A 15,782-nucleotide genomic window follows, 5' to 3' on the forward strand; every position below is an offset into this window, starting at 1 on the left:
ACCCTGACACCAACTTGTCGCCTGTTCTCAGGGAGGTGGTCCGCTACGGCGCCTTATCTGGCTTAAAAGTCAACTGGTCAAAATCCCTAGCATTCCCCTTGACCCCCAGTACACAACTGACCACCATGGAATACCCACTTCAATGGACCACTGACACGATTAGATATTTGGGGGCTCAACTACATATAGACCCGGAGACCCTGTTTAGGGCGAATTACGGTACAGCGTTTAGCAAACTTGAGGACGACGTGGAGGTATGGTGTAAAGTCCCCCTCTTCCTGCTCGGACGGATTGCCATTATGAAGATGGTGGTACTCCCGAGATTCCTCTTTTTGTTCTCCGCTATTCCAATGGTGCTCCCGAGAGTGTTCTTCCAGAGGCTGCAACAATTACTGACGAAGCTCGCATGGGCGGGGGGCCAACCCCCCGCTAAAAGGTCACTTCTCACTTTACCCTACTCCATGAGGGGGGCTGGGTGCACCTGACCTCGAGGTGTACTACAGGGTCGCGCAAGCCGCACATCTACACACCTGGGTTCATGGGAACCGGGACATACCACATGTTAAGTTGGAAACCTTGTTCGCTAAGCCCCTCGCACTCCCTCACATAGTCTTTGAATCTACAGATCGTAGGACCGGAATCCTTGACTCTTTGACCTCTACTAACCATGCATGGTCCAGGCTCTTACACATCCAGGGCGATGCGTTATTGTATTCCCCTATCATGCCTATTGACTGGGTGCGGTGGTTGCCCCCACTCCGAGAGAAGGGGTGGTGACTGCCATGCTACCCCTTAATATCACGACAGCAGGGGCTCTTTTTCTGGAAGGTACTCTCAAGACCTGGGGCCAGGTGATCACTGAATTGGAATCCCCGTCTCCACTATTGAAATTCCAGTTCTACAGAGTCCGACATGCACTCTCTGAGCTTCTGGGAGGAGACATGGCGGAACCGCCTGAGGTGCACGAGCTCACGCACGTTATTAAGGCCACCTCTTCCCCAGAAACTGCAGTCTCACCTGTACTCACTTTCACAAACACATAGAGCAAACACATAGAGCAAACACATACCTTAAATCACGGCTGGCATGGCAGTTGGATTTGCATATGGTGATCGATGACGATATGTGGAAATACTGTTTAACTGCCACTAAGACGCTCTCATTGAATGGCCGACATCAGCTGATACATTTCAAATTTATAAACAGAATATATTATACACCTGATAGACTTTACAGATACGGCCAGAGGGCCACAGCGGAATGTGACAGGTGCCGAGCCCCTGATGTAGGGTTCCTACACCTGGCTTGGCAGTGCCCCGGGGTGAGTACTTTCTGGGATAAGATCTTTCTTGCAATTAGCGTTGCGGTTGAATCGGACATAGCTCCGGACCCGGGGATGGCCCTATTGGGATACACAAAGCAGCTGCCGGTGTCTGTGCGCAGACTAGTGGGCATGGGACTGTTAATAGCACGTAAGGTAGTGGCGTGCTCCTGGATGAGATGACCGGCTCCTACCCCTGCGCGATGGGCACGTGAGATGGTATACTGCTGTACGCAATCTGAAAATTACTGCGAACTTCTTCCCCCTACTAGCAGGCCCAAAAACTACTGGGGTCTCTACCAAACGTATCTAGCAGGCAAAGAAGAGGGGGCTGCGGCCGCTGGGGTACAGGAGGGCTAGATTTGGCTAGAGCTTTGAGTGCTGCCCCCGAGTCGCTCTGTGGTTTGCAGCCCCGCCCCTGGGACGCTGTTGGGACTGGCGATGTGTTCGACAATTTTATGTTGTATTTGATGTAAGAGCTGAACTGTGGGATTTATGTGCCGCCTGCCCTACTTTTTTGGGTTGTTGGCTAAATGGCTGTGTACCACCTGTCTTGTAGTAGGAACAATGATGATGGCTACGTGGATTTGTCTTTACCTTGAAGGGTGGGAGGGGGGTTTTGATGTACACTTCTGGGGCCACTGTTTTTTGCCTTTTTGAAACTTGCAAAATAAATCAATAAAAAAAAAAACCCTGGGTGTTGAAACACGTGCACGTACAGGGTCCTTAAAAATATCAGCATGGAGCTTCATGCATTTTAACATGGGTAAAGATTTTTTCGGTGAGTAGTTCCTAAAGTTTTAAATAAAAAATCCTCCTCTAAAGATTCATTGTGTAGTGTAACTCCATGGTATGAAGCTGCCCTGGAAATTAACTCTGGGCATGATGTATGGTCTTTAGGAGGTGGCGGTGGTTTTGCAAGTTATAATTCAGGATCATTATCCATTGGTGACTCAATATCGTAATCATTCCATGGATCTATTGGTGTAAGACTTTTGTCACCCCATCCCCTATATCAGGCTGTGTATGCGGAATACCCTGTGGTGTAATGTCTAAAGGGTTTGAGCATGGTAGTGGTGAAGTTGGTGGAGGGGATTGAAGGATATGGTGGAAAGGGGTTGAAGCCACGTCCTTCTCTTTTAGAGGGATTTTGTAGGTTATGTCCTCTGAAGGAATTTTCCTTTTGGAAGATGTTTCAGACTTTGCAAATATTTGTCCAGTGGCTGGATTAATGTCAATTTTCTTTGGCGTAGGATCCAACTTTTCCTTCATAGTTTCAAGGATTGGTTCTGGAGGCTTTGAAGGGCATCCTTTGGTTTATTTCTGCTGGATCTGCCTTTTTATCCTTTGGATCCAAAGGTTTCAGTGTCAAAGGTGTTTTGTCTCGGCTCGAGCCAGAGCCTGAAGGCTCAGTGTGCTATTTCGGTGGTGGGGCGCTGGAAGCAGTGTCTCAGTACCGACCAAGGGCAGAGGCAATGGTGGCTCAGAAGTCTTTTGTTTGGTGGAAGCAAGTGTGGTGGGGCAAAGGGGCTTTGTTAATCATGGCACCCTGTCTAGCTGGGACGTCTACAAACTCTAGCTTGATCTCCAGTTCAGAATCTGAATCTTGGATGGGGAGTGCTTCCTCCTCTTTCGCTGCTGATGCTTCCATCTCCTTATCAGTCTGCTCGCATCTTCTCCCAAGATACCTGGGGTGTGTTCAATGTTCTGCCGCTGGATGTCTCTTCTCCGAGCCCGACGGTCCCGCAAAGTCTTTTTTGAACGGAACATCAGACAAACATCGCAATCTTCTTTCTTTGTGCTCCACTGAGAGGCACAAGTTGCAGACTTTATGCAGGTCTGTGCGGATATTTAGAGTGCCACGAGGACAGTATTGTAATGGAGTCCATTCCATCGGCAGAAGACTCGATGAAATGTGACAGAGTGGAAGTAAACTGAAGTGGCTATGCTCGAAGGCCGCCAATGATGTCTTCTCGATCGAAAATTGAGTTTTCAGATTTATTTCGACATACGGAGGAGTAGAAATACTTATGAAACAATATCGGCACGGGTACAGTGGATTGCACACGGAACCGGAGCACGCAAACCACGTCTGAACCTGATGGTGGAAAGAAAACAATCTATCAATGGAGTAGATGCCCATGTGGTTATCACCTGAAAGGAGGAGTCACTTTACCTCCTGACTGGAAAAGACTTCTTTGAAGAAAAACAACTTGCAAACATCCGGACCCAACATTATTATTATTATTTTTTTTGCAGAGTTTTATATAGCGCGAACTAGACCCGAACCGAATCAGGTATCAGAGCGCTTTACATAGCACCAGTTACGTTACATGAGGACAGACACACATTCATTTTTAGGCACGGGGAGATTAAGTGATTTGCCCAGAATCACAGGAGGTTTTTGGCGTCGTTACCGAGACTCGAACCCAGATCCCCAGGTCCGAGGTCGAGCGCCCTAGCCGTTAGGCCAACTCCTCTCTACATTAGATGGCAGGAGTATGCAAGGCATGTGTATCTACAGCATACATGCCTGGAACATGTCACTTACCCTGTAAGCATTTATGCTGTAGATTTACATACATCCACCCTCCTCCCCAGACGCATCTGGCTGCCGCAGTTACCATTCCTTCTTTCTTCCATTGTATGGTCATCTTTCTAGCTCTCTCTCCTACATTGCTTTGCTTCAGCGGTGCAGAAAACTATCTAACAATGAAGGCGATGGCTATCGCCTTGCAAGCAAGAGGTGGAGTCACAGTACCTCGGAACTCTAGAAGAATTCTTTGATGAAAAACAGCTTGTACACATTCGGTCCCAACACTAGATGGCAGGAGTATGCACAGCATGTGAATCTACAGCACTAAATGCCGCAAACAGATGCATACAGTATAAGTAACATTTTCCTTTATGTGAAGAGGCTGTATGGATAAGAAAATTATAAGAACAATTCGACTGGTGTTTCCATTGAAGCACTGTTCTTTGGGGCACACATCTCTCGAATGCAGACTGTATTTCTTTTATCCACCTGTGTTATAATTGAAGAAAGTATTGTTTGTGTTCATGTGTTAAGACACTAATCATTACGTAGTTATTATTATCTGGCTCCATGGCATATAGGCGCCATGTTTGGATTTATGGACTGTTCCATTGCAGGTTGCCTTGCTTTGAATGTAAAGGCCATCCTTGCCAGAGGGAAGAGATGGGATGCACCCAGGCTACATATTTGCTGAATAATTTCTCTCTGTGCTTGAGAGAAGAAGTCTGGATGCAATAACCTTATGATGTTTTGCACACTCTGTTCTAATGGATAGCCACCCCCACAGATGAATACATCTTTTTTCTGGTCTGGATCCTGAAATGTTGCAGTAATTAACTGTCACTGGTACTTGGTGGTAATGCAGAATGTCCGTACCTACATGAATTGGCTCAGCTGGAATTACTGCAACAAAGGGTATATATGGTGCATGGTCACAAGTGTTGCCATTTCCCTTTTATTCCTTCATGCGCTCTATATCCAGAGCCACTGAGTTTTCATTGGTTCTTTTGTGACGGTGTTGACTATTTCACACATTTTTGGACATATGCCTCGTTAAATCTTTGGAGTTTAAGGGTTTTGAGGCTCGTCATAGCCACATGTCAGTGACAGACATGACTCACACTGTGGTTTTTGGGTAATTCCCACAATACTACATCATGCATATTATGTACAAATACACCATAAGGCCATCGAGGAAATGGAGACCAAGCAGATCATGGCATCATTGAGGGAAACAACACGTTCTCCTTCCAGAGGTAGATGACATACATCTCAAATGATTTGTTGCTCGCTACCTGGCAGGTATACGAACAATCAGGAATATTTCCTCCATCAAGCCATGAGAATGAAAGAAAGCATTTCAAGGAGAGATTCTACTTTTCAGAACCCATTCCAGTTCTGACTGAATTTCCCAGTGGCAAGTTCTACAGCTCAAGAGTGAGGGTCTTTTATAAATTCAGTTTTTGCTTATGCACCCTGTGACACACGGTTTCCACCTATTATGAGGCCTTTGTTCCCTCACCGGACTCCTATTTGGCAGCCGGGGCTCAAGCCCCTCTGGCTTCAGCTGCACCTTTATCTATGAAGTTTATCCAGCGCCTCTTCTTGAGCTGCCTTCTGCTCACCCCTTGCTGTGTACCTCCGTGCTTGTGTCTACTCTAATCGTTTAACAGTGCAACCGTTTTTATTAAGCATTTTGTCAAATATATCTTTCCATTAAAAAAATTCAACACTTATTAAAACACTATTTGCACAAGATTAATAAATGAAGTGTTGAGTGCATACTAACAACTAAGTGCTCAGTCATAAGAAAATCTGTATTTGTAAAACGCATGTACACCCCAAACGGTATCTTGGCACGGAATAACAGAAGTTTACTGTTATCCAATGTAATGGTGCTCATTTTATTGACTTTAAAAGGATGAAAGGCTGAGTGGACCCCGCAGGGATTTGAACCTGTGACCATGTGGTCAAAGGCATGCCCCGTCAGTGGACGCATTAGTCCACTAAGTCACCAGACCTGGTCATATGGAATATGAGCAGTGCTAAAATAGAAAGAATAAATCTTAAGTGAACATCAAGACCGTAAATGGAAACAAGCAGGAACATTATTATAGTCTGCTACCAAGGGCTATATCGGTTGTTAAAGGCCCTGAACCGGAGTCATAGGAACGAGCCACAGGCAAGGGATTACATCGAGGGAGAGGGCCTTTAACAAAATGGTATAGCCCACGGCAGTAAGGTTACAAGATTGTTAGAACATTACACCAACTAAGTGTAGAATGTTTAAATTTAAAATTTATGAAGTGAGTAACATGAAGACAAACAATGGAATGTTGGACCTCCGAACTTATACCAACCATTAGAAGACTGGAGCTACTCCATGGTCCTAAATGGAGCTCTCAACATTCCAATATTTTAATACAGTTTTGTTTTTCTGACAACTCTTTTGGGGTTTTAACATCAGATGCCAAAACGTAAGGCATAATAGATTTTAGAGGCATTCAAGGTGAAGTCTGAGAGGTATAGCCAAAGGATCGAGTATGAGGACACAACTACCATGAATAAGCAGAAGGCTTTCTAACGCTTGCACCATCTGTGTTGGCTAGACTCTAATATAGTGTGGATGCACTTACTGCCTTTTTACACTGCAAATGATGACTGCTAAAGTTATCACTTGTTGCTCACAATGTGCTACAATACCTCAATAACACCTTACGCCTAGACATCTATCTGTAAACTGAATTAAGTACTCTAGAGAGCTTGCTTTCATGGATCAGGTGCACTTTTCAGTTTTCCCTGAAAAAGGTGCTGCTACACTCTGCATCCCAAGTCTCACTTAACAAAGCTCTTTTCAGATAAGATTTCAGGTGGCGTTTTGTCTTTTATAGAGGCCAGGAGTCCTCTATTGCACAGACTTGGGGTTTGCCCCAGGCCATACCAACACTACCTAGTTTGTGGGTTTTGCCACAGTCCATCTGAACACTGTCTAGGTCTGGGGCACAGAAATACAGACCTGTACCAACTGGAGCCTTAATTTATTCTCACATCCAAGTCTAGAAAGTTTATTTGCTGCTTTCCTCCAGTAATTTAAAAGCAAATCACATACATTTTATATTGCCTACATGGAGTAAGATATCTGCACCCTTAGTGAAAATATTTTTGGCATGGACAGCTTGACTCTTTCAATGCATCACGCCTTTTGGCACATTACAACCATGCAGTCTAGGAGATGGACGACCTGGCCTAACACGTAAGAAACAATTTAACCTCTGTACTAATGGAATGGATGCTTTTCAGCAGACAAGATTGGGCACTGTGCATATGGTGTCGCACTCCATAGGCTCCGCATTTGTTCGGAGACGCCATTCTTGGAAATGGGCACTGTCATTTTCAGATGTCTAGGTCCAATGTCTGAACAGACTCTTTGATGACAGCATCTCCTTGGTAACATGAGTACATCCTCCTTAGAGTCAAATAACATTGGGACTTTCCTCACCAGCAAAGCGGTTCCACCTTTGTTACAGCAAGCTACGCAGTTACAGTCACCAGTTTGCGCAGCAGCAGAACATCATTCCTTAAAGGGTAGAGGTTCAAAAAGTGGTCCGAGGTTTGGGGAGTAGATGCCAGTAGAACTATTCTCCTTCGGCTTTGTTGATGTCCACGCCCCTGTCTTACCTGGCATGGGCATTGTTTCTTCACCACTGGTGGACAATTAATAACGAGCAGTACATCCTTCACTTATACTCATTGGTTATTTTCCGCAATTCCTGAAACACCTCTTTATGTCCATCACTATTCTTTTCCTGATCTCACCATACAAACATCTTGTTGAAGGCGATGTTCTTGCTCATGTCCAAGGGTTCAAAAGAGCTCGTTCCCAGCTCTGAGAGATTTCAGGGGTGTTATTCAAGTTGACCTTAGTTGTGCTGAAAGAGGATAGAGGTCTGGGACTAATCCTGGATGTCGGGTTAATTAACATCAACGTACACATTTAGTTCTTCAGGCTCAGACTTGGTTAGTTTTTTTGGATATGCAGGAACCATATTTTCATGTGTCAACCTCTTTCCTGCACAGGAAGCTTTCAACATTTACTATGTGAAATTTGAGTTTTTTAATATGCGGTTTTCCCACAATCTATGTTTTTTTATATATCTTGATTTACGGCATATTGCTTTTCTTTTAATGTACTTTGATGATTTTAGAAACCAAATAAAATACTGATTGACTCTTTTAAGTCCCTCTACAAAAGCTTTAATGATTGGAGTCCTGAAGAGAGAGAAATGTTGCCTATTCGGGAGATAAGCAGCCACCACAGCCAAGTGTAGTCGAATGAAGGTGACGACAAGCCCACATGTCTGTAGGTGTGCTAGGTAACCAACATTATTTTGAACAGTGGCTGTTAGGGGGAAACAATGTGCTTTGAAAGGCAACAGCAAATAAACCCTTTCGATTTGGCATAATAGTAGGCACAAGTTGTGGGTCTGCGGACTTCCTTCAGATTGTTCATGTATTCGAGAGGAAGATTGATGCAACTAAATTCTAATACTTTAGGAGCCAGAATGCAAGGTTGAGACTCTTGTGATTGGGTGCCTGATTTCTGCATGGTTCTGTGTGAGAAAGTTCAGCCTGTTTGGGAGCCTCTTGTGCAGAACCACCGAAAACTCAATGAGAGTGGTGAACCAAGGTTGTCTGGTCCAAGTGGAAGCCATCAGGATGAGGGTGAGAGAGGTTTGTAGCAGTTTACGAAAGAAAAACTGAATTGAGGGAGAGGTGGGAAAGCATAGGCCTAATAACCCTGACCAGTTCATCCATAGTGCACTGCCCATTGACTGTAGGTGTGGTAATCTTGATGTGAAATTTGGGCAATTTGTGTTTCCTGCTGTGAAGAGGTACACATCCGGAAACCCGAGAACTGGAAATGGTGGAGGACTCCCAGGTGGAGTTCCCACTTGTGGTTGTGTTGCCGCGTCCTGCTCAGAAGGTCAGCAAAATCGTTCCCCATCCACGGGAGGAACTCAGTCAGCAAGTGGATTCTGTGATGGAGAGCCCAGCGTCAGATGGACTTAGCTAGCAGAAAAAGCTGAGGAGATAGATTGCCTCCCTGCTTCTGTATCTAATACAAGGCTGTCATGCAGGATGAGGACTACCTCGACCACAATGTGGGAAAGGAAGGCCTCGAGGGCTAGATGGATAGTTAATAACTTCAGATAGTTGATGTAGAGACCCCTGTGACTAGAATCTCACTGATCCTGGACAGTCCGGTTTTGTCGATGAGCCTTCCCACCGAGAGATGCGTCCATTGTAATGGTCATCTGAGCAACTGGGTCAAGAAAAGGCCGCCCTTGCAACACATGGTTAGTGTTACAAACATGCAGATAGCAATACGTGTGTTGGCTGCTCAATACTAGATCATCCTAATGACCATCCGCCTGAGACTACTGATGCAATAAGCATTCCCTGCAGCGGGGAGCATGAGCATTCTTGCTTGGTGGTACTATGGCGAAACAAGAGGCCATCAGGCATAGGAGCGTGCATGACTGTGCAGACTGACCTATTGATTTGGCTGATAAAGAGGGAGCAGCACATGGATGGACTGGACTCTAGCTGCACTGGATAGGCTTGGTTGACCTCTGCATTGAGGATGGCTTCCAAATACAGTTGAATTTAAAGGGGCTGGTGAAGGAACTTTACAGCGTTAATGGAAAAGCCCAGTTTGTGAAGGAGGTGTATAGTGGCACGGCACTGCTGTTGCATTGTACTTTTTATCAGCCAATTGTCCAGGTATGGGAATACATGGTTACCCTGTCTTCGGAAGTGCTCAGTTACTACTGCAAGGCATTGGGTAATATTTGAGGTGCGGTGGTGACCCCGAAGGGCAGCACTTTGAACTGGTTGTGTTGGGCCCTTACCACACACCGGAGATAGTGCGGATGCGCTGGATGATTCGGGATGTGGAAGTTCCATTGCTGTAGCAGTGGAATGACATTCTGAAGAGTGACCTTGTGGAGGTTGTAGGAAGCTGGCTCTGAATATACTAAACCAAAGTGAGGTATAGTGTGCACAGAGTCCAGTGGAACCCACAAGGTGGGCAGAGGTAAAGTAGATCGCTCCTCATTCTCTATTTGTGGTAGTGTGGGCGAGCAGTAAGGCTTTATCAGAGGGCAGTGTTAAGCATTTGTTGTACACACTCAGTCAGCAAAAGAATTCGCACACTCTAAGACTGAACTTCAGACCAATTGTTTTTGTATAAAAATATTCTTTTACTTATTTTATTTTCTAGAACCAAGCAAGCCTGGCACATGTAAGCAATAAATACTTTGCAGTAGTAATGCAGTTTGTAAATAGTTTAAATTGCAAGTGTACTTGTACTCTGATTTGATTACAGTAGTGTTACTGATAATGCAATGCTTTTCAGAATACAGTGCATATAATTTGTATAGGATTTTTGGTAAAATTACAGGTAAGCAACTTTTGAGATTACTTTTCTTACACTTTGCATTATGCTTGGATACTGCACTGGGACATTTCCTGTAAACAGGTAAGTAAAAACGTTTTTGTTAGGGTTGGTACAATTTTTAACACTTTTCATAGAAAAACAGGCAATGTTATCCTATGGAGGAAAATAGTGTTATTGGTTTTAAGGTAAGTACTTTGTTGTGGGAGTTGGTGTTCTGGGGTTAGACTCAGGGGTCCCCCAGGGTCACGGATGAACTCTTGTTACACCCTCAGCAGCACTAGGGCTGCCGGGTGCAGAGTGCTGAGGACCATTGTTATCCAATGGGGGGTAGGGGGCCTCTGACGAGAAGGCACTGGGTTGTGGGAGCAAAGCTCCTGGACTTAAGCTCAGGGCAAATGGGGGTTTAGGCCAGCACAAAACACACACCCTCAGCGGCACTGGGGCAGCCAGTTGCAGAGTGCTGTTTTGGTGCCGGAAGCCCTGTAGCTTTCAATGGGGAGTCTCCGGTTTGCAAAGGCACTGCAGGTTCGGGGACGAGTGTCTTCTGGGTGCAACCACCATGTGGAGAGGTAAGTTAGGATCTTGGGGGTTGGTTACGCACCATTGGTTGGGCCACCCAAGGCCATGGGGCGTCGGGTGCAGGGGTGCCTTTTAGGAACGGATCTTCTTACCACCTCCTGGTCGCGGTTGGGTGGACCTTCCAGTTTGAGGCTGCAGGTGTCGGCTTGAGGCAGGTCAGGGGTCACCGGATCTCAAGTCAGGATCGCTGGGGGGACCTCCTCTTGGTGTTGGGCCACTCAAACTCAAGCAGTGGGTGTCGGGTGCAGAGTGGTGCAGACCTGCGGATCCTTGCGGAACTGGAGTCTGTTGTTTGAACAAATCCGGTGCTCATGGTAGACAGCCTCTTTGGGATTGAAGCCAGGCAGGTCCTCCGGGTTTATTGAGGTTGCTGGCTGCAGGACACACCGGAATTTCATTGGAGGTGGTTCAAGGTGGGGACAGGCGGGTAGGGCTGGGGGAAAGTCAGTGGGCTTCCTCCTCTTGTTAGCTTCGGCATGGCTGTTCGGTCCTTCTTTTCTTCTTCCAGGCTCTTGTCTGAGGAAGCAAGGTTCAGGGGAGCCCCTAAAAACTAGACTTCGGGGTGTTACAGGGAGGTAAGATGGCGGGAACTGAGAGTTGTGCTTCACCTCGCCATCAAAACCTGAGGGGTGGAGTTGGCAGAGGTGGGCACACCCATCTTCCTCATTTGTTTTTCCCGCCAGCTCTCAAGCCCAACGTGGGGATCAGAACTAGTGGGGACCAGTTGCTGAAAGCAGCAAGTGGCCAGGGGAAGCTCGCAAAAGGCAGCAAGCCTTTGAAGCTTCCCTTTCGTGAACCCTGCCCATCCTGGGGGAGGAGGCCTGGCACCTCATCCCAGGATGTGCATGGTTTCAAGCCCCCGAAAGCAGCAGGTTCTCGACCCAGGGGTCTAGAAACATGTCTGGTGGTGGCAGCTAAAAGCAGACAGTCAGCCTGGACACTAGTGGTAGGTCGTTTTTCAGGAGGCATCTCTAAGATGCTCTCTGTGTGCATTTTTCATTAAATCCCACACTGGCATCAGTGTGGGTTTAATGTGCTGAGAAGTTTGATACTAAACTTCAGTTTTCAGTGTAGCCATTATGGTGCTGTGGAGTTCGTAATGACAAACTCATAGCACCATATGCTCCTAATGTCAGCACTGTACTTAGAATGTCTAAGAATAGACTTAGACTCTGTAGGGGTACAGAGCTAATGCACCTGCACCCTCACCACTGGTATAGGGCACCCAGCTAGAGGGGTGACTGATGTATGCCAGGGCAGTAGGTTATAGGCATGACACACCGGGATGTGTATGCCATGTCGACTCTTCACTTTGTTCTGCACCAAGACACACAGCCTGAAAAGGCAGTGTGTGTGTGTGTAAAGGTACGGGGGCCTCTCTAAGGGTGGCACAATAAGTGCTGCAATCCTTAGAGGTCTTCCGTAGTCACAGCGCCCTGGGTACCTGTGGTGCAATTTACCAAAGGCTGACCTGTGGCCAGAGATGCCAATGAGGTTTGGGTTCGTTTTGAGGAAGGAAAACAAGCCCTGGGAATCTGATTGGAAGGGACCCAGGGCACATCAAGTCAAAAGTGCATCAGTAGCCTGGCAGAGAGTGAGAGGGTTACTGCAACAGAAACCTAGCTTCTAACAGAAGTGTTCTGACAGGATGCACTTGTTGAGGTGCATGAAGTCCACGATAGGACTTAGGAACCCATCCTTTTTGGGAATGAGAAAGTAGAGAGCATACAACCTTGAGGCCTGTGGTGTGGCTGCACAGGCTCTATGGCCCCTTTGAGAAGGAGCGTTTGAATCTCTTTCTGAAGCAGGCGTTGGATTTCTGAGGAGAGGATCTCTGCAGGGTGGTATGTTGGTTGGTGTGGAGATCAGTTCCACGCAGGAACCGTGTTAAATTATGTCTAATACCCACTGGTCAGAAGTGATATTTTTCTAAGCAGAGAAGAACATCTGAAGTCGTCCCCCGATGGGTGTTGTGTGGTGGGGGAAGGAGTGGCAAGTCATTGTTAGGCTGGGGAAGCTCCTTTGGGGGGGGGGGACTACTATTGCCTCTAACCTGGTACTGTTTCAACAGTAGCCACTTCTGAAGCAGCCTCTAGTGAAGGTTTGTTGAGCAGTCTCACATTGTAAAGACGTAGAGGATCTGGGAAGCGTGGTCTTGGATCCTCCATAATACGCTGATGCACTTTTGATACTGCCCTCTGTGTCGCGTAAAATACCCCTGGGATGACCTCCACCAGGTCTGTAACCTTTGCTTCTCACGAAGCATGACGAGGCCTCTTGTGACGCCTGCTGGTCCTTCTGGTCGAGAAAGATTCTCCATGTCATTTCGAAATACCATGCAGGAACTGCGAAGATACTCCAAACCTCTTCGGCTCCCAGGACTTCGAGGGGAAACATCATCCCGAGCCTTCGGCCGCCAACAAGGAGACTTCCTCCTGAAGAGAGTTCTGGCTCTGACCTAGAGATCAAAGACCCGCCAGCTCAACAAGTCAGGAGTACAGCTCCACCTCCACCCGACACCACTCAGAGCTTCCCTACCACAAGGGGCCTTCAGCCACTCTGTACCCACAGAGGCAGGATTCTGAGACACTACTGTACCAACAGTTGAATTTAGACCCTGCGCCCAGTTTCAGCTCAGTGCTGAAGAAAATCTTGAAGCGGACTTCCTTAGCACTGCCTGCTCCTCACCCGGCACCAACCTGGCCATCTGATTAATCCGATACAAAACAACCTGTACATACCAACACCACATGGCAGGAGTATGTATAGCATGTGTATCTACAGTCAAACACATGCCTCAAACATTTTTCCGAGGGAAGTTTAAGATATTTGAAAGAATTAATGAACATCTTGTGACTAATGTCATATGGGTATGCACAAAATGGCATTAGAAGTAATGTATAGCAGATAAGCCCACCCCCCATCCTAAATCACTGTCAAAGATTTTCTTAAATTTCAGAATGGTTAAAAACAATTAATCGCCGCATAGTAGGGCTGGTAGTCATTTCCATATCAAACATAATTATTCAAGGATAATAAATGGTGATGTATTCAGAGGCTTTATATTTTTAAAATACTAAATATTCCTGAATCATTTCATTGCCATCACAGATGCACTGGCTCATTCAAAGGTCAAACCATCTCTTCCAACCAAAAAGTAGCATCATTGTAACATTGAACAAAGATTTAAATAAAGACACAAAGGTGGTAGGTAGTGGTATGGAAGAGCCTCATTTAGCATTTGGGCTTCAAGGTCTGCATTCATCCAAAAAATTCATCCAAAAAAAAAAATAACAACAGATCACAGGAATTTCACTTCCATTCTCCAGATGTATAAAATAAGAGTAATCATTCTCAGAAACAAATAAATAAGCAAATAAAAGTACCTCATTTTTGCATGAACAGTGAGTGAATCCAGCAGGTTCATTGGCAAAGGAGTAACAGACCCAGAAGCCAAACAGCTGGTCCCAGGAAGAGGGATCCTCATATTTCCGTTACCATAAATCGTCTCCACCAGAACTCCCATGGGTAACGTAAAACACTCAGAATTTGTAGAATAGGCGTTGCACAACAGTGCAATTTTGTAATCGTTCATTTGTAAACTTTTATTCCTCAAACTCTGCTGCAAGAACCTGTTGTGGAAAATCATGGTTGGGTTGGGGAGAAGGAGGATACAAAAAAGAATCACAATCTGTAGTACGATTCTTATATGCAGCTTGTCATAACTCAAGGATGACCATAATTAAAGGGGAGCGATGACCTAGATCAAGAACAATCATTAGAGTGACCTTGTCTTGTAATTTACTGAAACACCACATTTTGGGGCAGTGCAGTCAAAAGTGTTAAAAAGAACATAATAATAAAATGATCTAACTGCACTTTAGCACAAAACCCAAACTAGACTGCTCAGTTCAGAAGACCTCACAACAAGAGACACATCTGCTATGAAGTAAAAAAACTTCAAAAGAAAGCCAACCAAAATCTCAATGACATTCTGGCAGTTTCAAAGAAGTTAATTCTAAACAATACATGCAAGCACAGCAAAATGGAACATAAACAAGGGAGAAGAGAAGTTGATGACCACTTTAAAATATACCAAATGCAAATGAAAAACCTACATACATTTCCCAAAGGAAAATCCCTAGATGGAGGGACAGAGGGGTGTGGGAGGGGAAGGTGGGAATAAATCATATGCAGTGAAGGAGGGAGACCCCAGTGAAATGTTCGAAGGGATATATGCAGTAACCATCTAGCAGGTTTGGTAATAAAATAGTGTAAATCACGCAAAGCAAACTACAGGAATAGGAACATGTTAAATGAAAACGAGCCGTGGCCAGTCTTGCACGTCTCATAAGAATGTGGCTCTTATTTCAGATCGAGAGCTTGGTGAGATGATCGACAAATTCGGATCATTTTAAGAAGTGGTTTTTTTTGGTTTAAACACAAGGTACCTGAGATTTGCAAGGAAGTAATAGGCAGATCTGACATACCTTGAATATCACTATTGCTGGCTGCATATTAGCTACAATAGTGCTTGCCTCAGTTTACATTCATGACTGACCTGCGGAAGGGCTGGTTCGGAGCCTAGGTGGAGCAATCAAGCCTGTGCCAAGAATGAGAGTAGGTAATATGGCCATAAGACATCTCTGGCTAGAGACTAGAGTGCTAACTGACCTTCATCTTACAGTCACCCTCATTTGATTCAAATTTTGCTGGAAACCTTAGTTTGCAGTGCTGGCATGTTTAAAAGGTAACTGCAGAACATGTAAAAACGAAATTCAGCCAAAAAGTTTCCTGAAGAAGGGTATGTTGTCTTAGCTCTGGCACTTACACCCCTTAGTTTAAAGCAAATTCCTAATTTTCACCTCAAAGGAAAAGTTGACCTA

The 15,782-nt window shown here is 45.5% G+C and overlaps 1 protein-coding gene across 3 annotated transcripts in view; it reads right to left on the reverse strand.

Annotated features, from left to right (window-relative positions):
• Positions 1 to 15,782, reverse strand: part of MED23 (mediator complex subunit 23) — a 684,519-nt gene that overhangs the window by 408,202 nt on the left and 260,535 nt on the right. For all 3 annotated transcript variants that reach the window (XM_078649215.1, XM_078649213.1, XM_078649212.1), the window contains one exon: positions 14,283 to 14,528. In XM_078649215.1, coding sequence (XP_078505341.1) covers positions 14,283 to 14,528 — 246 coding nt within the window. The remainder of the gene's footprint in view (positions 1 to 14,282; positions 14,529 to 15,782) is intronic.

Source organism: Lissotriton helveticus, chromosome 6 (genome assembly GCF_964261635.1).
Source record: "Lissotriton helveticus chromosome 6, aLisHel1.1, whole genome shotgun sequence".
NCBI classification, from domain to species: Eukaryota; Metazoa; Chordata; class Amphibia; order Caudata; family Salamandridae; genus Lissotriton; species Lissotriton helveticus.